At 34.2% G+C, this 27,142-nt stretch overlaps 2 protein-coding genes across 6 annotated transcripts; both read right to left on the reverse strand.

Annotated features, from left to right (window-relative positions):
• Positions 1 to 9,356: 9,356 nt before the first annotated feature.
• LOC113783684 (protein THYLAKOID ASSEMBLY 8-like, chloroplastic) lies at positions 9,357 to 13,873 on the reverse strand. Of its 4 annotated transcripts, none has more exons than XR_003469948.1 (3): positions 13,357 to 13,873; positions 11,155 to 12,473; positions 9,357 to 11,073 (listed from the first exon to the last, which is right to left on the reverse strand). XR_003469948.1 is itself a non-coding variant. In XM_027329886.1 (2 exons), exons 1-2 carry the CDS (start codon positions 13,744 to 13,746, stop codon positions 12,063 to 12,065), a joined length of 801 nt encoding a protein of 266 aa, XP_027185687.1. In that variant the 5' UTR covers positions 13,747 to 13,873; the 3' UTR covers positions 9,357 to 12,062. The 4 variants fall into 4 exon arrangements, 1 of the variants encoding a protein (XP_027185687.1); XR_003469950.1 differs by having other exon boundaries at positions 9,357 to 10,027; positions 10,924 to 12,473; XR_003469949.1 differs by having other exon boundaries at positions 9,357 to 10,027; positions 10,134 to 12,473.
• Positions 13,874 to 18,659: 4,786 nt separating this feature from the next.
• On the reverse strand, positions 18,660 to 24,965 carry LOC113783022 (glutamate--tRNA ligase, chloroplastic/mitochondrial-like). 2 transcript variants are annotated; one of them, XM_027329028.1, is made up of 12 exons: positions 24,394 to 24,965; positions 24,077 to 24,198; positions 22,469 to 22,651; positions 21,758 to 21,876; positions 21,584 to 21,632; positions 21,369 to 21,470; positions 21,155 to 21,257; positions 20,861 to 20,924; positions 20,583 to 20,697; positions 20,080 to 20,180; positions 19,322 to 19,478; positions 18,660 to 19,223 (listed from the first exon to the last, which is right to left on the reverse strand). In XM_027329028.1, the coding sequence occupies exons 1-12, from the start codon at positions 24,833 to 24,835 to the stop codon at positions 18,996 to 18,998; spliced, it is 1,785 nt and encodes a 594-aa protein (XP_027184829.1). In that variant the 5' UTR covers positions 24,836 to 24,965; the 3' UTR covers positions 18,660 to 18,995. The 2 variants fall into 2 exon arrangements, with proteins under 2 accessions (XP_027184829.1, XP_027184830.1); XM_027329029.1 differs by lacking the exon at positions 22,469 to 22,651.
• Between the last annotated feature and the right edge of the window lie 2,177 nt (positions 24,966 to 27,142).

A 27,142-nucleotide genomic window follows, 5' to 3' on the forward strand; every position in this document is an offset into this window, starting at 1 on the left:
TCCATATTAAATGGGTCACTTGTTGAAACAACATTGGCTAGTATACCTTTTTCTGCTTCCTTACCATTTTTTGGTTAACATTCCAATCAATCCAGTGTATTAGCTCCTTCGATTTAAACTGTCTCCAATTTAATTGGTATACCATATCCTGCTAACCCAATCACAGTCCCTCAGGGCCTGAATTGCATTTTCTCTCCTTTTTCCACACATCTAACAATTCCCATCTATATGAAGATGTCTTTTGTATTTCTCTGCATCAGTTAATAATTGACCATGTCTTGCTAGCCACAGAAGAAATTACCATCTGTTTGGGCCTTTGAGTTTCCATATCTTCTCCTAATTGGGGTCAACTTGTTATAGTTCTTCCATTTGCCTATCCATCTCATATGCTGCTGCAAAAGTTCCCACTTGGTTCAAGTCTCCATGTTAGTTTGTCTTTGTTTGTTGGGTTTTCATTTACTCTAATGGCCCTAACTTCCTCCATTTGTTGATGACTCAAGTATTGTGCTAATAAAGTCCAATCCTAGTTTTCATTAATACAATAGTCACTCACCTTTTTCATATACTCCTCTTGTGGCACCTCCTTAATTGTACTATTTATTATTGGCTTCTGTAAGACCCATGGATTAGTCCAAAAATTGATAGTTCTCCCATTTCCAGCCCTCTTTATCAACCTTTTAAGCATGAGTTTCCCCTCTTCTACCATATTCCTCCATATGTGCAACTTCCTAACTTTCTTCTCCATTGGGAATCTGTTATCTCCCCCATATCTTTTTTTAATTACTTTGGCCCATAGCGCATCTTTCTATTTCAAATACTCCAACTGGTTTTGGCCAACAATGCCCTGTTTATACTTTTCAACCTTCTGACCCCCAATCCTCCTCTACTCCTAGTTTGTGTGAGAATGTCCTAGTTTACCATATGCATTTTTCTTCTTTCAATTCCTTTTCCCCAAATAAATTCTCTACTTTTTTCTATTTTGTTGGTAATCATAGCTAGTAACAACGTTGTTTGCATTGCATGTGTTGGGATTGTGGATACTACTATTTTTACAACCATAGTTCTAGTAGCATAAGACATGCATTTGCTTTTCCACCCTTGCAGCTTCATATTCACTTTTTCTATAATTTCTAAATACAATCTCTTAGTAACTCTTTAGTGTAGCAATAACATTCCCAATAACATTCTCAGAGCAGTACAGTTTAAACTTCTTCAAACTCATACTCTTTCCTAAAGCTTCACAGAGCTTTGCTAGCATTGCCCGTATCAAATTTGAGATCATCTGTAAAGAAAAGATGTGATATTTCTAGCCCCCTTCTTCAAATCTTAATTGGTGTCTAGCTTCCTTATTCTACTTTGTCTCAAATTAGGTGCACCAATCTCTCTATGCAAAGCACAAAAAGGTAAGCTGAAATGGGGTCACCTTGCCTTAGTCACTTGTTAGGAATGAAAGTTGGAGTTCTTTCTCCATTCCACAGTTCCTCCATTGATAATGCCTAGACACAACTCATGATCAAGTCAAATATATCTATAGGAATTTGCATCATCTCCATGTTTCTTTTAGGAAACCCCAACTTAGTTCATCGTACACCTTCTGCAAATCTACCTTTACTGCAACATATCCTTTCTTTCCTTTCTTTCTTCTCATATAATGTATAATCTCCTGTGCTATTATCACGTCATCCTCAATTTGTCTCCCCAGGATAACACTACACTGATTTAGGGCTATTAAATCCTTTATCAATGGTCTCACTCTATCCATAAGGATTTTTGTCACTACCTTATAAGCAACAATGCATAAAGATATGGGCCGAAATTGTTTTATATGCTCTAGGCTGGGGATTTTAGGAATTAAACCAATTAGTGCACCATTCATTTCCTTAGGCTTGTATCTATTTTTGAATATGGAGTCTACAAAGTCTAGTATAGATCCACTGACCGTGCTCTAGAACTTTTGGTAGAATCCTGGAATATTCTATCTGGTCCCAGCAACTTGTCTGCTTTGATATTAAATATGGCTGTTCTGATTTCCTTTGGCACCACCCTTCTACTCAAAACTCACAATCTTCTTCTCTCTATCTATGGGAACCTATTATTAATATGTTGTCTTCTGCTTGTAGCATTCTCCATCTCATATAGTTTTTAGAAATAGTTCCTGACCATCTGTTGCAATACTCCTCTATTGTGCTGCCAATTTCCTTTATCATCTTTCAGGCATGCTATTCTCCTTTTTCTTCTTTTAATGATTGCTATAGTATGAAAATCTTTCGTATTTCTTTCCTCATATTTCAGCCAATTGACCTTTTCCTTTTGATACCAAAATGTTTCCTCCTGGTCTAGGGTGGAGTTATACTCTTGCAATATCTTCCTCTCCAATTTCTCCAGTTTCGTATCTGGGCCCCCATCGAGTTTCCTTTGCCCTCCTCTAGTCTAGTCAGACATCTCTTTTTCTATGGAATATATTCCCAAACAACTCCTATTCTATGTCAGTAGATTCTTCATAAGATTTTCATTCTTCATGCTCAAATCTCTTTCTGTTTGTTTCCAGCTCTCTCTAACTTATTTTGCTAGTTTTGGATGACTGAACTAGGCTAGCTTAAACTTTCCTGTTTTTTTTTTCTTTCAACCTTCTTGGTTCTCTCTCCATTTCCAGCAGGAGTGGATGGTGGTCTGAATGTGTGCACATCAAGTGCTTAACTTCAACATTAGAAAAATTCATATGCTAGTCAGAGTTACACAGGCTCCGATCTAGCCTTTTCCTTACATTTGCTGCTCTTTTCTTCCATTATTCCAAGTAAACGCTGGATCTATCAATCCACAACAGTGCAGACACTCTCTTAGTGTTATCTGACTCGACTATTGAAAGGGTTTTCCTCCCTCTTTCTTCAAGGCCTTCACTATTTCATTTAGATCTCCAATAATTAGCCATGGAAAATTAATCACACTCCTCACTGCAACTAAGAAATTCCCTATTTTCCTTCTAATAGCATCATCTGGGAACGCATATATAGCAGACAATAGCCATTTTTCTTATTCTCCTTAATAACTGCATTAGTGATTTGCTTATTTTTTGTTAGAATTTCAACTGTTACCTTCTCAAGATCCCAAAATAGCCAAATTCCACCTGAGAAATCTTGTGCCTCTACAGAGGATCTTCTACTCAGTCTAGACATATGGATTATCCTCCCTGCTTTGAAACTAGGTGTTCTAGTCTCTACAAGGATTGTGACCACCTAATCACCCCCTAGAGCGTAACCTAAAGTTTAGCGAACCGCTTATCCAACTCTCGTCAGAACTTACTCACTAACATTATCTTAAAAAATAATATTAATCCCAAAGTAAACATGAAACTTCTCAATCAAACATTACAAATCATCCAACTTTTCAAAACATTCAAACTTATGTGCATAACTAAATGGATCGACATACAAATTGTTCAATCAATTCACTAAGTACAACTACAGTGGTAATTACTTAAATCAAAAACTGCAACTCTTGAACTTACTATTTTTTGGATCCATAATTCCAACTCCTGTTAAGGAAAACAAACTAAAAGAATGAGTAAAATCAAGTGAAATTTCAAGAAAAACATGCAATCAGATTGACAAGATAACAATCACATATATCAAAATCTTAAAACAAAGAAAACAAATAATTACAAGCGAAGTCATTAACAATTTACATATTCAAATAAATAATTTAACACAGTAAGAAAAGGATACAACTACTGATACGGTGGTTCCCGCCAGATTCTAGATAGAGTACTTAGTCCCATTCAGGATTCAAGTGCAGATTCAATCGATACGGTGGCTCCTACCAGATTTCAGGCATAACGCTTAGTCTCGTTCAGTATTTCACTTGTAATTTAAAAGGATACAGTTGGCTCTTGCAAGCTAGTTCAGCAGTAGCGTTTTTCGAGTCCGTTGACACTCCATCAACGTTTGAAATGCAATAATAAATAATGCCGGTAGATCACTGCTTGATGCCAATTTTCATCCATCGATCATCCCCCTTTATTGGGCCCAAACACCTCAAGTCAAATGAGTGGTAATAATTGAGTATATTGATTTCAGAGGACACATTCAGTGGATTAAACAAGAAATAGGATCCATGGTTTGTCAATTGTCTCGATCAAACTATTGTTGGCTCGATTTGACTAACTAGCCGATAAGGTTTGGGATCTTAATCACGAGTATAGTCGATGAGATAACATTTTCAACCGACTTTCAAATCATGCACATGTATATCAGTTCACTGTAAACAGGATAACAAGAGTTCAGTCAAATTAGGTCGAGTACAATAAAGTACACACTGACCTATTCAATATCAAGTCAAGCAAACATAGTAAGTCGAGTGCGATAAAGTATACACTCGACTTTTCAATAACAAGTCAAGATATCTAACAATTTCAAACAACAAGCCACATGAAACATCAATCAAGTAAATCACATGGTCCTAACATGCAGTTGGAACACTCACCGACTTATCGCAATCTTTACACTTCAATCACAAGTTTGCCTCCTTGGCCACTCTTGAATCCTGCGATCATATATAGTAGAGCATGCTAAAAGTAATAAGGCCTCTAAATTACATCAAGATCTAAGATCAAAAGTGACTAAACCTGAGTTTTTAAATCACTACTCAAGCTGTCAAATTTTCAACAAACATATCTCATATTTTTCTTCAAAATTCACAAGATTTTCTTGTTCAAATTCAGTGAAAAATTACGTACATGATAGATCAATGCCTCATGCAAAATATAGAGTAAAAGTAGGTCAATTCTAGTCACGAAATTTAAAAAAAAACGTGGCAAGACTCTTGAGATTCAAAATTAAAAATTTTGAGAAATAAAACATTTTGGAGCAAATCAGTTTCTTCCTTGTAAATTTCGTTGTTTCAATAATCCAACATATATGTGAAAATCAAAATCTTGTCAAGTGCCTTGAGACAAAATATGTCAAAATTACGACACAAATTTTAGCAATAAAGTTGAAATTCTCTCTTGCTCTCTCGGTTAACCCTAACAAAATTTTCAACAAGGACTTGACAATCTTTTCTCCAAAATTCTAACTTTTCTTATTTAGATTCATGGCAAAAATTCAATAAATCATAACTAACATGTCAAGAAGCATTTGGCTCATGTTCTTAGTAAAAAAATTCATCAAAAATTCACTGATAAAAACTCTAAATTAAACTATATGTTTTATGCATCAAAGTTGAAAATTTAGAGTATAACTTAAAAAACATGAAATCCTATATAAAGTTTTAAACTAAACTAAATAGATTACACACCAAAACTAAAAATTACAACATAATTTGACAAAAATATGAAATTTTTCATAAAGATCCTTCTTTTATCTTCTATAACATCATACATCAATTAAACTTAAAGATAAGGAAAGAAAAATTAGGTACCTAACTAATTTCACATCTTTACCTCCAAAATCTAGAATGGAAAGGAAATCAAGAAAGTTGGAAAGTTTTCTTTCCTTCAAGAACTTCTCCAAAAACTTCCTCCCAAACTTGTCTCAAAGATTTACGAAGTGGATTAGGGTTTCCTCTCTTATTTTCTTACTAATTAGACAAGAAATCAAGACTAGAAATTTAATGTTGTTCTCCCTCTTTTTCTCCTCAAAATTTCATCCAAGGCTACCCAAAAGAAGAAGAAATGTGAATGAAATGGAAGTTTGGGTTGAATAAAAATCAAACTTGGTCTTGGTCAAGATTTTATGGATGCTTGACATGTGGCAACACAAGATGAAATCCTTATTTATTGTTTTTAAATCACTAAAATATCAAACCCATATCTAATTATCTCTTGACACCTTATAACACCATAACCCTTTTACACAAAACTTTCTCTTGTTTACCCAATTTATTGCGCACATCTCACTAATTGTTCACATAGCTTAATGCATTATGAAACTCAACATGCACCAAGTTAAATAAGGCAATAGAATAAAAATCATGATTCAACCATCAAATCAATCACAAATACAAGGCAAGTAAGTTAAACTAATAAAAACATAAGAAACGAATTTTCGGATCCTCACAAGAATTAAAATCCCTAGATCATACACTTGCAGGATTTCTCTCAAATTCTTCCTAAAATCCTATTTTGTTGCTCCTTTACAATTCCAACTCAGCAGCTTCATTTTAATTGCTTTACTTTATTAAGGTCAGCAGCCCAACTCCACCGTCTCTGTAGTGTCCTACTCAATAGTCTCATAGCTCTGTTCTTCTTCCATTCCCGACGGATGGACCTGTTCCTCCAAAGGAGTTTCCGCTATAACTATTATGCTAATGTTCTATCATTTGTTTATTGCTCCAGGCTAACCGCCATATTTCCTCCTAGTTCTAATTCTTCTATGCCATAGGTCATTTCCATTGGGAATATTCCACTAATCTCTTTTACTAGCACATCTAGGTTTTACTGTTTTCCCCATTAATCTCCTCGTTATTGGTGTTTTTGTTCTTTCTAATTCACACTTCTTTCCTTCCCGAGCTTTGAAAAGCTTTTTGGGTGCTATAATCCCTCCATTTACATTCATTAGCCCACTTATCTTGACTGGGCTTAGTGTTTTTTTACCCATCCAAAAGCCTTGACTCCCCTGTTCTCCACTTTTCCTTGTTTCTTTCCCTTTTCTTGAGCTACTTCCTTGCACTGTATTCTTCCTCTTTTTCCCCTTATTGAAGGAGAAATTCTGTGGTGATCCCGGTATATTAATTACTTTAGTTCATAAAATTTCCCTGGGGGTCACTCTCTTCTTGTTGCTCCTTTTCTATTTCTTCTGCTTATAGAGCTTTAAAACATGACCCCTGCCCCAGTATCTGCTCAGTAGTTTCCATTCCCTGATCCTTTTTTCTGTTATCTCTTCTCCTCCCTTTCCCACTAGCTGCCTTCATCCAATCTAGCATTTGGGTATGTTTCTTCATTCCAGACGGTCTAGGCTTACTTTCTCTTTGTTTTTGGGCCTTTACTTTGAGCCTAGATCTTTCGGCGTGGTTTGCTGGACCTTTTACTTCCTTTCTTGTTCTTCTTCCATTCGCAACCATCCACGGCCCAAATGGCAGGCTTTTGGATCCTTCATCTCCATCCACCTTCCTCTCTGATTTCGGACTCTGGTTCTCTATTCCTTCTGCTCTTTCATTTCCAGGCTTTAGCCTCAGAGCTCTGTAATGTGGCCATATTGCCAACATCCAAAATAGATTTGGTATAGCCCTTCGTACTCTACAACTTGAAGATCCTAATTTATCCAGACATATGGAATCTAGGGTTTGGTTAGATCAGCCTCTATGCATATTTTGTTAAATTTCCCTCTCTCAGCTATTAGAGTATTCTCATCCACTTTGACCATCTTTCCTATGTTGTTGCCTACTGTCTTAAGGAATTTCTCGGTATAATCTCAACCGGCAAACCTAATAGTCTAATATGGACCATTGTCAAAGTTATCTCTTTTTTGTTTTGCTAGAAAATATGGTCTCCATTTTCTCACAGTAACGTAGAGCCTCTGTATCATCCATGGCCCTCCATCTAGGATTCTGTGGTAGTCCTCCTTTAACCTGACTCTAACAATGTAGAATCCTTTTTCCAGATCTGTGCTTTCAAACTCTTGGTCTAGCAACCACATCTCCTAAAGTTTTTGCGCCAAAGTTCTAAAGCAACGTTTCTACCCAGTACTCTTGAGTATGAGTGCCTTCCTCCACGGTTTCCACATCTCAAGTATGTCCCCCATGGGTACCGTTGGTTTTGGGAACTTCAATTTAATCTTCTCTGCAAATCTGGCTTCATCTATTTCTCCCTTTTCAAGCATGGTGTTATCCTCTTCTTCCTCAGATCCATTATAGAAAAGCTATTTTTGTAGGAGTTCTTCTGTTAAACAAATGTAAAATAAAATAGTTAGGCAAGAACTTGGATGGACCCAATCTGTGACTCACTCATAGACCGAGTGATGTATTAGTTTCCGCATCATCAACCATCATGTTAATTAATTCTAAATGTAACACCCCATTAGGTCTTCTAGTAACAACGGGGACTAAATAAATCCACTGGATCAAAAAAAAGATGCAATCTAATTCAGGGACTCAAAACAATTATGGAAAAATCTTTCAAAACATCTCATATTTCGTTAAATGAATTTTTTCATCCTTTACTTTTAAAATGATAAATTTATATTCTTTGCAAAATTATATCAATAAAATTTGGTCCCAACTTAATTTTTTTTTACCACTTTTTACCCTGAATTAATCACGTGACTCGCATATAATCAATTTTTTAGGGACAAAAGGTTAGACCTCATTTATGGTTAAACAAATGACCTAATTTATATTCATTTCTACCCTTAAACGAGTAGGATTTGGCCTAAATCATATTCATTTTTCTCTTAAAAAAGTGAGATTTGAGTCAATTTTTGCCATTAAAAAAAAGTGAAATCTAACCTTTTTGTACATAAAAAATGATTGCATATCGATTACATGGTAATTTTATACTAAAAAATGATCAAAAACTTAAGTTGAAATCAAATTTTGCGATATTAAATTTCTAAGGAACACAAAGTTAATATTTTAAAAGTGAATGATGAAAAATTTCATTCAACGAAATATGAGAATGGTTTTGAACAATTTTCCCAACATTTATTATGTTTTTGCAAGAGCATCAACACCTAGTCTGCTTCGCTAAAGAAGCGACTAATATGGCATTCTAAAGTTTGATTGTTTAATGCCAATAAGATCCCAAGCTAACACACCGTTTGATTTCCCAAAGTAGGTGATCTGTGTCTCTCGAATACGCATTGCAAAAGTAAAATATCCATCTACCCTTAAATCAATACAAAATACTTTGATTGTTTAATGCCAATAAGATCCCAAGCTAACACACCGTTTGATTTCCCAAAGTAGGTTATCTGTGTCTCTCAAATACGCATTGCAAAAGTAAAATATCCATCTACCTTTAATCAATACAAAATACTCCGCCACAACAATATTTCCTACTGCCGAGCCATCCATATTTTAACTTGACTCCTTCCTTCCCATGCTTGAAAATTTTGATCTGAGTAGTGTAGGTTTTTAACTGTTGAAAAACTTAGAATTCCATCTCAAAACCAATTGATAACAAGTGAAATGGCCTAACAACAACTTTTATATATGATTAAAAATCTTTAGAATATCAATGTGTAATATTCTACTAACACTTTTAACTTGATTCCTTCCTTCCCATGCTTGAAAATTTTCATCTAAGTGGAGTAGGTTTTTAATTGTTGAAAAACTTAGAATTCCATCTCAAAACCAATTGATAACAAGTGAAATGGTCTAACAACAACTTTTATATATGATTGAAAATCTTTAGAATATCAATGTGAAAAATTCTACTAACACCAACTTTTATATATGATTGAAAATCTTTAGAATATCAATGTGAAAAATTCTACTAACACCCCCTTACAATCGTGACTTGACAAATGGGCTTAAAACCAAGTCACGAGAGAAACTATAAACAAGATAACTGAATCACGAGTGAAACTACAACTCACAAGGTAACAAATAAACTCAAAGCCCAGCTCTAATACCATTTTAGAGAACATGAACTGCCATTTCAAAATCAATTGACAATGAGTGAAGTGATCTAACAACTTTTATATATGGCCGAAAACCCTTGGAATATCAATATGAGATATCAACTAATAGCAGCTTTTTTGAATCTGTTGTTGATATTTCATGGGCTAAGCATGACTCACGCTTTCTGGAAAATGCATCGTGTGGGCGCGGACGGCAGAACCCCCAAAAAGAATGACGAAAATCTCAACTCCGGATGACCTGTAGACGGCATATTTAGTTTTCATGAATATACTTCCACCGCCGAATATGGTGAATGACATGACGAAAATCTAGATTCCACTTCCACTCGAGCACTATACAAAAGGTTAGTAATTAAAAATTCAAAGAATTGTTGCCGATCCTTCTTCTTGACCAGCATTTGCCGCACACTGGCTGCCCATCTACAATTCCCACGGAGACCTGCTTTCCAAACCTGCACAATTAGGACAAATATCAGTATCAATCAAATGCATATGAAATTTAAGGTTACGGGTCATCAATCGATTGTGCAACTAGAGCCAGAGCAGTACACATTGCACCTTTCTGATCCCCTTCCTTCCCACACTCTTTTCCAACGCTAAGTTTCATTTAGATTCCTATTAGATCCATTAAGCTGATCATAAGCTGATTCGACGGTATATGCTCCTGATTCAGACAGGCAACATCGAAGAAAATCCAAAATATCAGGATTCTGGATGAGAATAATGGATCTGAGCTTCATCTTTGATACATGAAGGGAGTAGTCCCTGCAGCATTATCCAATTCCAATCATTTATTCCACCGCCCTTTTATTGCACTGTTCTTCTGGGATTGAAACATCCACTCACTGATTGGTACATTGAACAACCACTAATCAATCCAAAATCCTATTGTCTCTCCATTACCAAGTCTCCACCTCATTCCTTGCCGTGTTACTACTTCAGCGTTACCTTCTATGCTTCTCCAGGTATATGACATCAACATACTCAAAGAGTCCCCATCCTCCTTGCAATATTTTCTAAAATGAAGTTTCTTTCCATACAACCCATCCTCAATCAATAACTTCCAACCAACCTTAGCCAGAGTTGCCTGGTTTAGTTGAGAGAGATGTCGAATATCTAATCCTTCTTCCTCTTTTTTCAAACGATCAACTTAAGAATGGAACATAGTCCATGGATAAGGTCTTTGGTTCTCTGCCATAGAACATCGCAAGGGTTGTATACTCATCACTCCCTTTACATTGTATACTCCATGTAATACCAGCAGCTTTGCAGCTACAAAGATTTCCAGAAAACCAGCTATGGGAGAGTGTATTGCTGGGCCAAGCAGCATGCTGAATAGAGGAAATACCTGTGGAGGCTGTATTCAGGTGAGATGTTTTGAACCATGTCTTGTGGTGTTTGCCACGTGGCCCACCTATCACTATAACTGCCACTGATTTCTGCCCCAAATTACGATGGGCATTGGTGGAAGTTCCTTGATCACAATGCGGGATGTCACCTGGTACAAAAATTGCAGCAATAGCAGAAAACGTGGTTCCAATTCTATTAATGGTATCAATTATTTGGTTTTATTACTAACCAATTCAATTAACAAATTCTTGGACTGAATTAGTCTACACCATATGTCTCAGATGCAATGCCCATTGTAGGTGGATCTTAATCCAGGGAAAAATGTGGAGTTGACAGGAAGTTCATACTTTGTGCAAGTCCTAATCACCAATGATGGGGTGAATGGTGAAGTCTCTGCAGGAAAAATGAAAGGATCAAAAACAGGATGGATAACTATGTGTAGAAACTGGGTATAGAATCAGCGATGCAGCATCAGACTCATGGGCAGCCCTTATTACAATTTTTCCCTGATAAAACAGAGATTTGGTCAGACAAATGGTCTTGAGTTTGACATTATCAAACGGAGGTAAGCTATGTTCAGAAGTCGTATCCCACCCACTCTAAAGTGTACGTCAAGATCAATGTAGAGATACAGCAAAGAAAGACCAAAAAATGCAGTGTATTTTATGGCAGGAAGGGCATATGCATGTCAACCTCATGACTGTCCATCATGTGACCATTGTGGGGGAGATGGCATATATTGCTCACATAACCATGGGTTAGCTATTTTCTATTATTTTCCCATTTCTTCTTTCTACAATCATTTTGATCTGTTTGCATCCTGAAATTTAAGTATTTTCAGGCACTTATTGTTCAAGATATAGATGCCATGCATCATTTCGTGCACTTGCAACCAATACCAAATTAAATTTCATGGTTTGAAAAGCATTAGCCGCAAAGCATAACCATTGCACTTGTCTCCATAAGTAAAGAGTTTAAAGTCACCGGTAAATTTGGCTACAAATATTTAAATAGCTCCTAGCCGCTAAACAAAAAAAAAGTGCAAGAACTTTTTCCTGACAGGGTAGAACATGCTAAACACTTGCAATGGGAGGTGCTATCAGATTGCATCTAGCAGCTCCTGCAAGAGTAACCAAGTCAGTTTGAGCTCAAAGAATATCCTTCTCCCTCTCCTTTCTCTTGAAAATTTAGAGATTGACCAAAATATTTCTGGGCTTCCAGTCGAAAAAAAGCTGAAAGACTTGCTTCCTCATTTGACTCTAAAACATTGATTAATATCTTGAATGACAACTTATCCAGGTCACAGCCTATAGATTTCATCAGGTAAAAGCACTCAACTGCAAGTCCAGTGAGGTTGAAATTTGCTAAAATCTCCAGCAATGCATTAAAACCGTTAATATCAGGCTCTAAACAAGGTTCCTTCTTCAATTTAATGAAAAGCAGTTCAACCTCTTCAAGCAAACCATTGCTTCCCAAAAGTGAGACCAATTCAGCATACAGTGATATTTGAGGCCTATACCAATACTCCTCCTGAATTTCTTCGAAAACCTAATTCAGGAAACGAAGGACACTAATAGATCAGACAATATCACTGTAGGCTAAATGTACCATTTTTCAGAAACAAAGGCACCCAATACTAGTCTAAGCCCCCCACCCCCACAGCCCCCCCCCCCCCCAAAAAAAAAAAACCCCAGAATCTCACACCAAGAAAGGGGGGAAAAATTACTGGTCTTCGTAATTTTTCTTCTTTGCGCAAATGAGCAAGAAGGTAAACCAGTTTTCACTCAAATTTGAGCCTCAAGTTAGGCCCCTTTTTTTCGGCTGATAAAACAGAGAGATGAGTCAGTACATTCTTTCTTCTTGCTTGATCTTGTTTTGGCTGAAAAACAATATATTATGGTTGAACCAAACAAGCAGCTTAAAGAGTAATTAAAAATTGTGAAATCATATTCAATCGATGAGCCTTTTCCAAAATTGTAGGTTGCTGTTTTGCACTTGGGCAGTAAAATTTTATATTATCTCGGGCAAGCAATAATTAAGAGGTTCCATGCATAAAATGCAAGTACTTTTGGGATCTGATCCAACTCGGCTACCCAAAACTTGAGTGAATTGGAAATATAAGACAAGTTGATCCCTAAATTTTTATCTCACGCCATGGGATAAAGGATACCTCCAACCACAACATAATAAATACAGTTATTCTGGTTTCGGCCCCAGATTATGCTATCTGATCATCTGTATGGTGCATCCTCTATCAAGTATAGCCTTGTTTATCCACTTAGAAAAAAGTAGATAGGCACGTTTTAGTAAGGGGCATAAACCCCCTCCTCCCCCCCCCCCCCCCCCTCCAACAACAACAACAACAAAAATCCAAAACAAAATAAAAAAAGAAGGGGGAAGGGGAAAAAGGGATAGGCAGTAAGAAGCAAACCTTAAGAGCCAAATAACACTGGTTCTGGCGAATGAGTTCGCGTAGAACGGCTATCATATCGAGCTTGAGCAAGCGCCTAAAAGTGGTCTCAAGGGCAGGCTCCAGCGGACAACTACTAGTGGCTCTGGCCCGCTTGAGTGCCTGAACCGTTTGAATGGCTTCGATGCTGAGATTCCGGCCTTTCTGCAGCGGCTTCCTGTTATTGCTTCTGTCTCTCATGATGGTTACAAGTGCATTGTTTCTATTCTTTCTACTATTGCTATTGTTTGCTGCTTCTCCCCCTAGTCCTAGCCCTAGCCCATGCGTAATTAAATTCCCATTCCCAATCCAAGCGGAATTAAGCCTGCTGGCAGTGGGCGAGTGCGATATCTGGGTCATACCTGAATTCATTGTTGTCCCACAACGCAGCCACCAGCCGAGCCACAGCCCACAAGGAGGAGAAGGGTGGGAAAAGACCGCCTCCTCCGTCTCTGATTCTCTTTTTACTGTACAGCTGATTGTTGCAAGAAAAAATAAGTGCAATTCTGCGATGAAGGTCCGTCTGCGGTCTGGCAATTGAGCTTTTTACGTGTTTGTTTAAAATTTTAGAGAGTCCATTAAAAATAATACTGTAATATTTTATTTTTAAAATACTAGTTCATTTGGATTAGTTATTTTTCGTATTGTTTTTTAAAAATTATATGAAAAATTTTTACTGTAGATGTTTTTTGGATTATTTTTAGAGGTATTTTTAAAACATATTTTTGAATATTTTTATAATTTATAATTTTTATAATTTTATATTTATATACATTTATGCATTTATAATACATTTATAAATATTTATAAATAAATATATTTATATATTTATATAAAAATATATTATAAATGTATTATATTATATATAATACATAATATAAATATATTTATAAATGCATAAATGTATATTATTATAAATTATAAATTATAAATGAATATTATATAAATGTATAAATTATAAATTATAATAAATAATTTATATATTTTTATATAAATATATATTTATGCATTTATAATACATTTACAAATATTTATAAATAAATATATTTATATATTTATATAAAAATATATAAATGTATTATATTATATATAATACATAATATAAATATATTTAGAAATGTATAAGTGTATATTATTATAAATGTATAAATTATAAATGAATATTATATAAATGTATAAATTAAAATATTATAAATATATATTAATATTATGTATAAATGTAAAATTAATATTATGTATAAATATATTAATATTATGTATAAATGTAAAATTAATATTATGTATAAATGTAAAATTAATATTATGTATAAATGTAAAATTAATATTATGTATATTAATATAAATGTATAAATGTATTATATTATATATAATACATAATATAAATGTATATTATAAATATACATAAATATATATATTATGTTTAAATGTACATTTATATAAATGTATAATATATAATATATATATATTATATATAATTTCTATAATATATAATATTTATATAAATATATTTTAAATATATAAAAATATATTTTAAATAAAATAAAATATTTGTAATATGAATAAAAAAAATATAATATATAATTATTTAATATATATAATATACATTAATATTAATTATAAATATTATAATATTATAAATATGGTGTTTATATAATATTTCAATTTGTAATATTTAATGTATATTTCATTATATAAATATTTAAATAATATATAAATATATAATATAAAATTTTCAATTTGTATAATATACATAATATTGTATATATATAATACAATATACATAATATAATATATTATACATAATATACATTTATACCTTATTACATATTATGTATATTATATATTATACATAACATTATTATACACAATAATGTACATAATAATGAAAGTACATTAATAATGTATATATTATAATATAATGTACATAATATATTATGTATAAATATTTATACATTTATGTATACAATATTACATATTATGTATATTATATTATATTATGTATAATATACAATATTATGTATAATATTAATGTATATAAATATTTATATAATATATAATATATAAATATATAATTTACAATTTGTATATTTCAATTTATATTAATATAATATATATATATAATATACATAATTGAAATATACAAAATATAGATATTATGTATATTTGGAGTTATTTTTGATATAATGTTTGGATATGGGTGTTTTTGAAATTGTTTTTGAAATACACATTTACTTTAGCATTTGGAACGTGAAAAACCGTTTTTCAAAAACAGAGGCAAAAACAGGAATCCAAACCCCACAAACTAAATACCCAATTGCAGTTTACCCCCTAAACTATAATAATAGGCATTTTGCCCCCTTGAATGATATGTTGGGACAAATCTACCCCTTTTATTTTAAACATTGTTTTTTTCTTTTTTCCCTATCATTTTCTTTTTAAATTCTTCCTTTTTTTCTTTAAACATTGTTTAAATAAGTAGACTAGATTAGTCAAAATTTGTTTATTTCTTAATTTTGTATGTCAATATTTTATAAAAAAAAAATCTATGGAATACAAGATTTTTTGTCCAAATGTTGAAGTCAATAAGAAATTGGAAATTGTAATGATGATTTAAGCAAATAAAACTGGGTAAATAATGCTCAATCCAAACAAACCCAATGTCATTTAAGAAATTGAACTTTTCAAATATATAACAACAAAATAGAGAAATTGATTAATCAATTATTAGTAGTATCAATAACAAAAAAAAATTAACTACTATTGTTGTTTATTCTTATTTTTTATTTCACTACAAATAACAATTGCTAACTTTTTCTTTTTTATGTGATATATAATATGTTACTTTTATTATACGTAGTTGAGTAACTGTGAACTCCTAATTAGTTTATAGGTGCTTAAATTGTTGAATTACTAGATTAATACACTTTACAATATAAGCTTCATATATTTTGTAATAATAAAGAGTTTATGACAAATTATTAAGAATGAATTTAACAGATAAATAAATTTAAAAACAGTTTAAAAAATATTAAAATTTTTTATGTAAGTCTTTTCACATCGGAGAGAGAAGTTGGCTAGTTCCACGAGAGAAGGAGAAAATAAATAAAAGGAAAAACTGAAAAATCTAATAGAGAAAAAAAAAGAAGAAAGGATTTAAGATAGTAGGGGTAGTGTTGTCCAAACATATCATTCAAGGGGGTAAATTGCCTATTATTATAGTTTATGGGGTAAACTGCAACTGGGTATATAGTTTGTGGGGGTTTTTTGCATTTAACCTAAAATTGTACTATAACTTACACTAAAAGTTGCAGGGAAAATTTTTTAAGTTTGTAAATTTTTGGATATTTTGAAGTATATAGTTTAAAAATTTTGAAAAGTTTTTTGAGATTATTGTAGTTCAAATTGTTAAAAAACTTGTAACAGACAAATTTGATAAAAAAAATTTGCTTGCCAAACAGGTCCCATATATATAAAAATATTTTTTTTATTATGTTAGGAATATTAATTTTTCAGATATTAATTGTCCTGTATTATCAAATACTATAAGAGTTTACTAATAATTTTAGTAACAAACAAACAAATTAATAAAAAATAATGTTATGGGATAAAGAGCAAAACAAACTATTTTATAGGAATTTGGTACAGTCAACTCTTAAGTGTATAATGCCTTTTTCGACATTACCATCCCACAATGTTAACAATGTTATAGTTGATTAATGGTTTAGATGATAAAATGAAAATTAAAAAATGACGGTAAGGGACAAAGTGGAAAAGATGCATAATGGACCCCTATGTCTGATGGCGATTTAGTTTCCGTCAGTTACCCGTTACTCTGTTGGGTCACCTCCCCCATAATTAATTGGAATAGGTTAGAGTAGGGAGTAGAAGTAGTTGTAGATGACTCTTGCCATATATATAGACTCCTCTTTTGACAAGTGACAATTTGAATTTTTACTCCACTATTTTCTTTGGTTAGGAAAAAGTCATAAACTTTTCCCCTCCCAATTTCTCCTCTTCTTTTTCTTTTTACCTCTACCTTCAACCCTCATCTCCCTTTTTTTTCATCTTTCTTTTTTCCCTTCCAATTTTTTCTTTATAATTAATTATCCTAAAATTATTTTCTTACTATTTTTTAGGTGATTATTATTAATCATGGAGAGATATCGTAACAATCAACTGATTTATAATGCCACTTCCAGCTCCATCAATTTTAACTCTTTAATTCAGTATTTTGCTTTTTCCCTTCTTCTTTTCCTCCATCCTAATTTTTCTCAGCCTTTCCTCTTTCCACTCAATCAAATACATCTTTTCCTTTTTCCTCTGTATCAACTGAATGTATGTTTTTCTTGCCTAAGAATAGATATTTCTTTTCTTCCTTTGTTCAAAAATCATGATTCATGATCATCTCTTTTTTTAAGAGAAATATAAACAATAGATCTTTTATCTCCCTAACCTTGCTATCTAGTATGTTCCATTTTTTCATTCCTATTTTTCCCCTGTTTCACACTGCCAATTATGGACTTAAAATTTTTTCATTAATTGTATTTAATTTAGCCTTTATCATTTTTTTTTTTGCCTCTTCATTCTGTTACTAGGTGTATTTATTTATTTTGATTTGATCTCCTTGATATTCATTAAGCCTTCCATTATTTTGGCTCAGCAAGTCAATTCTCCTTTTGTGAGGTTTGTCTTAAATTTAAATGCAAAATTTGTATTTTGCAATTCTGATGTTTTAGTTCACTTTCAATGCATAACTAAATCTTGCACTTCATTTAGTAATTCATTGGTACTGAATTTTTGTGCTTTTTTTATGCATTGAAAAGCCTTCTATTTCAAATTTCTTGCAAGTTTTATTGTGAATTGGTAAGATGAAAGTTTTTACATGATGATGTCTTGTTTGAAAAAGAAATAATGGTGATAAATTCTATGCATTCGTAATTATAATAGCATGATATTTGAGCTTTATGAAGCATACATCGTTTATGTTAATATTGAATTGATTTTGTATTTCTCACGTGCTTGATTTTTCAATTTTTTGCTATTATTTGTCCATACAATACAACAAGATATACCTCTACTATGTCAAAATAAGCAAGTTGGAGCAAACTTTTGGAACATTACAGTAAAAGCAAACTTTATTTTTTAGGCTCATTTTTTGGCAATTATAATTGCTCTTTATTTGAAAGCAAATTATGGTATAATGAATTTTAGCCAGAATTTTATAGGTGGGCATAAGCGGTCGTCGTATACTGCACATCAAGGTTATGCAGTAATGAAGAAAGGTAGAGCGCGCACGGAATACAATCCTGTTATTATACTTGCCAGACAGATGTGCACGTCATACAGATGGATAGGCCTTTAAGAATCTCATTCATGTGCTAATACCGTCATCCTCTTCAGAACGTAACGAAAGAAAAAGTTGAGGAATCCAGAAAACAAGCCACATAACGCGCTCAAGAGAGATGAATGTCTCCTATCAGCAAATGAAGCACAGTTTGACCGAAACTAGGCTATAATGCTTCAGACGTGCAGAGAGTACGATAGCCGAGCAGACAGCACAGGCTTTCAGAACAGGCAACAGAGGCAAGAGATGGATGGCAAAACTAATCGATCAGTAGACTTTAAGGAACACCGGTAGCCGACTGCAACACAGGCTGATCCCTTTGAAAGGACGTCCATTCAATCTCTCTCAGCAAATTAAACCTTTGATCTAATGTCAAAAACTCAACTTGTGATGCTACAGCACCAAACTTCCCCGCCTTGTAGAGTAAAAGGACTGTAGATCCCATGTCAGGTCCATGGAGCTTCCCAGTTAGCAACACCCGGAGGGGCATAAAAAGAGATTTTCCCTGGCATGGCGCATAAATATTGAAATTAAACTTTTTGGGCAACCAAAGATACCAGTAACCAGTAAATTCTTATCAAGAATGCAATAGTAAAAACAAACCTTGCGTTTCAGTGATTTACCAAAGCTCTTTACCCACTTCTGCCACCCTGATTGGCCTTCTTCCAAGGCACCAAGCAGCTCACCGCCATCAAAGGCTGCCAACAAACTAGCAGCAACATCGGGGAGCCCATCATCGATAACAGATTTACACTCAGCACTGCAGATGGCAAAGAGGAAATCAATTTTTTGTTTCCAATGGAAAAGAAGACTATCAATAACACTGCTCCTGACCTGTTACTACTAAACGTAAAATTATTAAAGGCTCTCCAATATATAACTATAACCTTAACATCAACACATCTCTGCAGTTCACATACTGTTTCCCTTTTACCTAAAGATTATTCTTTTTTGAATCCATATATTAGCACCATCCAAGTTGATATGTTCAAAACAGAATATTTGCTTTCACATGCTACAAACTAATTTGCTCAGGACCCACTCACAATCGCCCGGATGAGTGTCATAGCATCCATCAAATATCTGAGTCACACAACACTTCATGATAGCAATACCTAACCCTCAGTAACTGGCTATTCAATTTTATTTTTACTGAGTTGGCGAATTGAATTTGCAACTAAAAAACATTTTAATAACGAATAGAGTTTATCAACTTAGTACAGGAAACGTATAAACAATCCTCAGGATAGGAAACACAAAGACTGGGAAGAAAATAAGAGCAAAAGGTAAGAAATTCAGAATTCATATACTACTACAATGTCTAGAAAGCTTCATTACATACATGCAAGAATTCAACTTACCTTGTTAATGTTGCATATAGAGGATATGACAGCAAGCTTGAAAGAACCTTGTCTGAATCTGTTATCAGGTCAATTCCATCCTTCAGGAGGTGAAAAGCTTCCTGCTTATACAAATACACATTGCAACCATTATGATGCAATCCCTAGAAAAACACAATAGATATAGAGAAGCTACTTGTACTACTAAACATGCAGTTGATAGTAATGCACACTTACTTTTCACTAACCATAGCTTACAATGATAATCAGAATAAATTCATTTGTTTGACTACTCCATAATGCAAAATTGGTAGCGACACATTGCTGTCTTAGAAAGCTACCAGGTTGACCACAGAGTTGCTTTTAAATTTGCACACAGGAACAAAATTTTAGGATAAATAACAAAGTTACACAATATGATTCACAAGATATAACGTTGATCATACCACTCCATAGAAATTGCACATGACAAACACTTGATCTGAATCATCAAAAAATGCACCAGAAAGATAGGAAGCCCTTACTTCCACAATGAGCCCCTCTGATTCAGTGAGGATACCATTACTCTTCCAACGTTCACCAATCAGTTTGATTACTTCCCCAGTTGGAAGAGATCTCAAATGCAGACCATTCATCCACCTTTAGATTCCACAAATATTGAATGGAAAACCATAAAACAATAATCAAAACAATTTGCAAAGCTATAAAATGGTGTTTAACCAGATTATTATAAATAAGACATCCCCTGAACTATAATAGCACAAGTTGCTATTTGCATCAGTAATCCAAAAGCAAATATTACCTGAGCTTGGTCACATCAAATATCGCCCCACTTTTGTTAACACGCTCAATTGTAAATTTTTGAACTGTAAACAGCATGAGAAGGTCCAACTCATCAGACATGTCTAGCTAATAGAGTTAAGGACAGCTGGAGGAACATTCAATTTGCAACATATAAGTGTATGACTTTCAGGAAGTAAATGAGATTGATCAAGGAAGCACAAGAAGAAGTACAAAATCCTGCCATACATCAGCACAAAATGAAGCTGCCAGATGTATGGAAATGACCAACTATAGTCAAGGAGATATGACTCACCAAGTTGTTCAAGGGTGAAAAATTCATTCTCAGAGCCATCACCCCAGCCCAACAGCGCAAGGTAATTGACCATTGCCTGAGGTAAGTATCCCATCTCCCTGAACTGCCAGATAAAAGTACAATTGTGACAGGGGAATACTACACAAACACTCAAGGCCTGGTTGAAGAATTACAAGGCATTCAAAAACCAGAGAAAGAAGCCAAAATGGCCAACCTGACCCACTGAAGTTGCACCATGACGCTTGGAGAGTTTGCTCCTATCAGGAGCAAGAATTAAAGAAACATGTGCAAAATAAGGCATTGAAAAACCCAGAGCCTACAACGGCAAACACAGCATCCCCCATCAGATGTCACCATTTGCAAAAGAACTTACTTTGATAGAGTAAATGAGTTCGAAACATCAAGCGGACCAATGGAAGGTGAATGTACCTTGTAAATTAGTGCTTGTCTTAAAGTATTGGGTAAATGTTCTTCTGCTCTGTATTGAAAGTTTTAATAAGAAATCTTCCCAGAATAAGCAAATAAACAAGCAAGCAACTGAAGAAGAGAAATAAGAACAGCTTTGATTGTAGAAAATCTCCACTAGAATAAGCAATGTCTCACCTAATAACATGAGAGATAGCCATAGATGCATCATCAACTGTGACACAAAAATTGTACACAGGTTGTCCATTACTTCTCATAATGACAAAATCTCCCAATGTGTCCAAGTTCCAACTAACCTTCATTACACTATCAAACAAGATTAGAAATGAAGAATGATGATGCAAAACAAATAGACCATCATAGGAAAAGAGAACCAAAACAAAAATGTAGAAGGAGAAGAAAAGGATTATGGTCATTGGTCAAGTATAGATTTATCATTAATGCTGAATCCTTAGACACTTAAAACCAATATAGTCTAAATCAAAAGGTTAAAAATTACAATTTTTGTGCATTTAGTCCTGAACTAGTTTCATCTCACTCCATGTTTCAGTTCTAATGAATGGGTTTATATATACATAATGAATTTTAGCAAGTTTCCCCACATCTTTTATTTTAATCTATGTGGTCCTCATGTTCATGAAATTTTGCACTTCTATTTGCTGTAACATGTCAACCACAAGTTTGATTTATAGCTTAAGAGATAACATGTTGAAATATCAGTGTCCGGCTAGGACTAGCCAATGAAATAGAGGACCAAAACTGCAACATGCCCAAATGGCCCAATTGGGGGAAAAAATAAAATGCACTATCAATTGCTTCAGCAACAACTCCAAAGGAACTCAAAATAAAGCCGTTGACATGCAAAAGTAAGTTTTATTCATCACTTACCTCACCACGGATAAGGTCATTTATTTTCAACTTTCCTTCTTTTGGCACTCGAAACCTACATGTATAGGGTGTCCCCTTCGACAACTCCTCTTGCACTTCCTCATCAGTGGCATTGGCCCACTTCCCAGTGTAAACTGGTGGCAATTGCTTTAGCTTCGCAATCTCCTTCATCTTTTCTAGTTCCTAATAAGTCAAACAAAGAGAGACATGAATAACAATTCCTATTCCTGCTTCTTCTTGGAACAAAGTCAAGCTCAAAGAGTTATAATCCCTTTCAACTAACTGATAGTTGAAATTGATAGAGTATTTGTATCCTATTTGCTTATACTCAACTGGTAAGTTTTCAGCTAAGTTTTTCATAATCTTAACAACTAAGGACAAATTTTAAGTGAGAGGCCATTGTCCCCTTCAGAGCCTTGCTTATTCAACTGGGGAATAACTGAATAGGTATTAGGTGTTTGATGCTCAAATCATCATTGGAAGGACTGTCGAATAGGTTAGGGACATGTCCGCATGTCCAGACTCCGCCTTAATTCCGCATTCACTTCGATAATTTATTTTCATGAAGCAGCCTTTTGAAAATTTACTTCATCTAACAAATGAGCCAATTCTCTCAAATCTAAAACACTAGAAATATTATTTAGTTAACTACTTAAACTTGCCTAAATTTAAAGTTTCTCAATTTTTATGAAGCTGATACTTCACTAAGCAAATCTCAGTCCTTCTGTTAACTTCTTTCCTTCAATAGATGAGTTCACTTTCTTTAATACTTGCATCCTTAGATGCCAGTATTATGTTTCATGCTTCATAAGCAATTTACAATCCCTTCTTAAAAGTTTCATTAATGTACTAAACTTTCAAAGCCAAAGTTGCCATCTTGTTAAACTTATGTACTGATGCTTTACCATTATAAAGTCTGTAGCAAAAAGAAAAGAAAAAAGAATCTAAGAAAATACCTACAGTTTGTTATACAAAAAATACTTGCACAAAATGACATTGAAATTGATGCTCCACTAAATCAGTTTGGTCATGGGAGAAGAAAGCTGCTTGTGGTTTATAAACCATGACAGAGATCTATTTTCAGGAAGAAGTCTATAGCAGGTTTAGTCTCACACATATAGCTAACCTGTGTCAACAAGACCTTGCCAAAAAAAAACCCCCACCCATTTGAAGCAAATATGACGAGCATCTATACCATAAAAATCTAAAATGCTCTTTTAGCATCATTTAGCATCAAAGCTTTATCCCGTCTCTAAACAAAGGGACTGTAGAAAACTTATGAGCGCAATATCAACCTCCATGTTCAGGCTTATCAAACCAGGACCTCAATGGGATTTATAACTGCATCTAGCATTAGTGGTAATGAAATTCAACATCAATCATTCCTGATATGGCGTACATTTCCCTTAGACACCTATTAAGGACCCGTGATATGGAGCATCTCGTCAAAGGATTGTAACTTGCAAGATAATCTTCAATGGGTTAATAGTGGAGGGTTTATGTCAGAAGATAATGGAATAGCTTAGGGTGACGTGGGTAAAACTCCAGCCCGTGACAGTTCAAATAAGAAAAAAGTACAAAACCAATTTTGTGACGATAAAAAAGTACCTCATTAGAACAAAAGCAGCGATAAACATGACCAGACTGTAAAAGCTTCTCAGCGTAGTGCTTGTAGAGAGAATTTCTTTCAGACTGGCGATAGGGACCATAGTTCCCTCCAACACCAGGGCCTGCATTGCCCACCCCCATATGCTATCAGTGTTAAGTGGTATTTGCAACCATGAATAAAACTTGGAATCAGAATTTTAGCAGATTAACCTATGCATTTTACAGTACCAACGAAGAAAATACACAGCAAACGACTAAAGTTGGTGACCAGAGGGCAGATGACAATTAAGAAGACGAAGAGGAAAAGGAAAATAAACCTTCTTCCCATCCAAGGCCAAGCCAAGAAAGATCTCGAAGAACAGCTTCTTCAGATTCTTTTGTGGATCGATCCAAGTCAGTATCCTCAATCCGAATGATAAACTTGCCGCCTTTAGACCTAGCGAACAAATAGTTGAAGAGAGCTGTTCTGGCCCCTCCAACGTGAAGATTTCCAGTGGGCGACGGTGCGAAACGCACACGGACTTGGGAATCCCCGGGTGGTGACCCTGCGTGGGCAGCCGAGATTGACAAACACCTTCTTGTTAATCTTCCGTTTCCAGGATAACCACAGTTCTTCTTACCAGAAGAAATATCTTTGTTGTAATTATAAAGCAAGTAGAATGATGACCGGAGCATAGGAATAGGAAGTACTGCTATCTCTTGTAGCGGAATCACCCTCGCTCTCAACAACGGCGTCCCTGTCCCCGCCAAACTTGCCATGTCCTTTTACTTCCTGAGACTGTAATAGTAGTATGAATTATTTATTCATTTGTTTTGTTGAAGTGGAAGAACCCTAATGCTTTTGTCGCCGGCAAGGGCCAAAGGCTTCCTGCTGTTCTGCAGTCAGCTACATGGATAAGGATTAACTAGGAGAGGTAAACCGCGCTTCGCGCGGTAGAAATAAAAACTTGTATGCCCACCTTATGATTAATAGCCGGGAATGCTAAATGAGAAAATTGCTTATTCATTTAAAGCTCAAGATTAATAGCTGGAAATTACATATGAACAAAATGGCTATATATTTAGGACCATATTTACTTTGCATGTATTTGACAACCAGCCCTTTGCACTTTTTTTAAAAATTTCCTTCTATTTTGGTCTTATATGAAGAGGTTTTGGAGTCGTACAAAATTATGAAGCAGCTAGGAGTTGGAGAGTACCCTTTGCGCTTTACCGGATGTTTCTTTGGAAGGCCTTTAGCATGCGCGGCCTTTGCTGCTTTGCTAATTTTAAGGTCACTATTATTTTTTCCTAGAGAAAATAATTCTTTGATTGCCAGGGTGACTAATTGAACCTTTTTTCTCAAATTGCTTATTTGATGAAATTGGCATTATTAAATTGATTAGTAAATAAAGAAAGGAATAAAAAACATAGCAGGTAATCTCACGGACCTTAAAGCAATCCCAGGCAATGTCTATATTTTTAGACTGCGCACTCTTAAGCATTGTCTGAATAAGTGTTTCAATTCTATCCATATCCTTGGATTTTTTTTCCTTGGAGATCAATGAATTAATGCTTATCAACCAACCACTGAATTCACAATTTGGTATACGCAAATTCAAACCTGGATCGCACTATTTAATGCAATATTAAGCCAAGAAAATGTTGGCGCCATCCTCTACCAAAAACAAGAAATTTCTGGACGATTCAAAAAAATTCAAAAAAAATTCAAGTATATCAGTTGAAGAAAAGGAGGTTAACCATCCATCAGAAATGCCTAATAAAAAATGTCACCTTTCAAAAAATCAATATAACATTCTAGCTTGCTATGACTTAGCAAACAATCCGTGATTTAAAGTCCAAAAGGGAAAAGTACCAAGAAAAAAAGATAGCACAGTGACCAGTAATACAATAGCCTAACACAAATTAACTAAGAAACCATGAATATACATAGAAACAGATCTCACATTTATCAATGCTTCAATCTAAATCTAGTACCAATAATAATTGGATTGGACTCAACAGACCCCGTAGCATCTACTTTGGTTCATCCCACTTCAGTCTAAAAAATCACGGAACAATGTCAGCAGAACAGGCTTCTTACTATAGCAACAAAAACAAGGTGTCAGCAATCTCAAAAAATTACAGGAGCCAACAAAAGCAACACGGGGGAATCACCTTTGATCAACAGCATAATCCTAGCAATAACAGGAACACCATCTAAAAGCGCATTTCTCACTGGTAAAGCATATAAAACAACTCCCATCATATCTATTACAAATCAGTTAACCAAAAGACGAGATAATATATCACAATATCAGCTCAGAAACAAAATGACTACTCGTATAAAAAAAAAGGGCAAAGAAAGGAAACCGGTGACTCAATTATAGAGGCACGACCATCAACTAAATGTTGGAAAAGATGTAAAATGGCCAACATCAAGATAAGGCAGGAGGATCGGTTTGTCAAGCTTACCAAAACGCACTAATCACAGAATAAAAGCAACCAAAGCAGAAGGATTAAAGTGCCAAAAAAAAACTACTTTTAGTTATAGAATAAAAGTACAAAATTAAAGCTGAAGGTATTCAGAAGTCAGAACCAGTGCTCGATGATCGAACTAAAATTTGCATACTGTTGGGCTGTTCCAGACTTCACTTTTATGACAGCTTATCATGTAAGCAATAAAATTAAACTTATGTACAAGATTAAGGCACTCAGAACCAGTACTGTGATTGAACTAAAATGTGGCATGACAGATTATAAAACTCAAAACTTCAGACTATAATTTTCTTCTTGTTTAAAGTTGTTATAATTAAAAGGTTCAATCGGTAACCCAGTCCATCTATAGAATGTGGTTTACTCATGCACATGCCAAGCAAAACTCGCACCGTCAGAGAAGAATTCATAAAAAAATTCAGTCAAAAAATTAAACATTCTATTGGTAACCCTTTCCATCTACAGAATATCGTTCAATCATACATAAGAAATATGCAAGCAAAACTCAAACCTTCAGAGAAGAGCATCTGAAAAAATTTCATAATCCAAAAAATTAAACTATAATACCTTCATGTATTCTGTATTGCTGGT

Source organism: Coffea eugenioides, chromosome 9 (assembly GCF_003713205.1).
Source record: "Coffea eugenioides isolate CCC68of chromosome 9, Ceug_1.0, whole genome shotgun sequence".
NCBI lineage: Eukaryota > Viridiplantae > Streptophyta > Magnoliopsida > Gentianales > Rubiaceae > Coffea > Coffea eugenioides.

Bases quoted from the DNA above. Each gene is read 5' to 3' on its own strand.
- LOC113783684 (XM_027329886.1), bottom strand. From the start codon at position 13,746: ATGAATTCAGGTATGACCCAGATATCGCACTCGCCCACTGCCAGCAGG. The intron at 12,474-13,356 runs GTTTGCTTCTTA...TTCCTGAATTAG, and splicing joins AGTGTTATTTGGCTCTTAAG to GTTTTCGAAGAAATTCAGGA.
- LOC113783022 (XM_027329028.1), bottom strand. From the start codon at position 24,835: ATGGCAAGTTTGGCGGGGACAGGGACGCCGTTGTTGAGAGCGAGGGTG. The intron at 21,877-22,468 runs GTAAGTGATGAA...AGTGTAATGAAG, and splicing joins ATGACCTTATCCGTGGTGAG to GTTAGTTGGAACTTGGACAC. The intron at 21,258-21,368 runs GTTGGCCATTTT...TTTATCTGGCAG, and splicing joins GTGCAACTTCAGTGGGTCAG to TTCAGGGAGATGGGATACTT.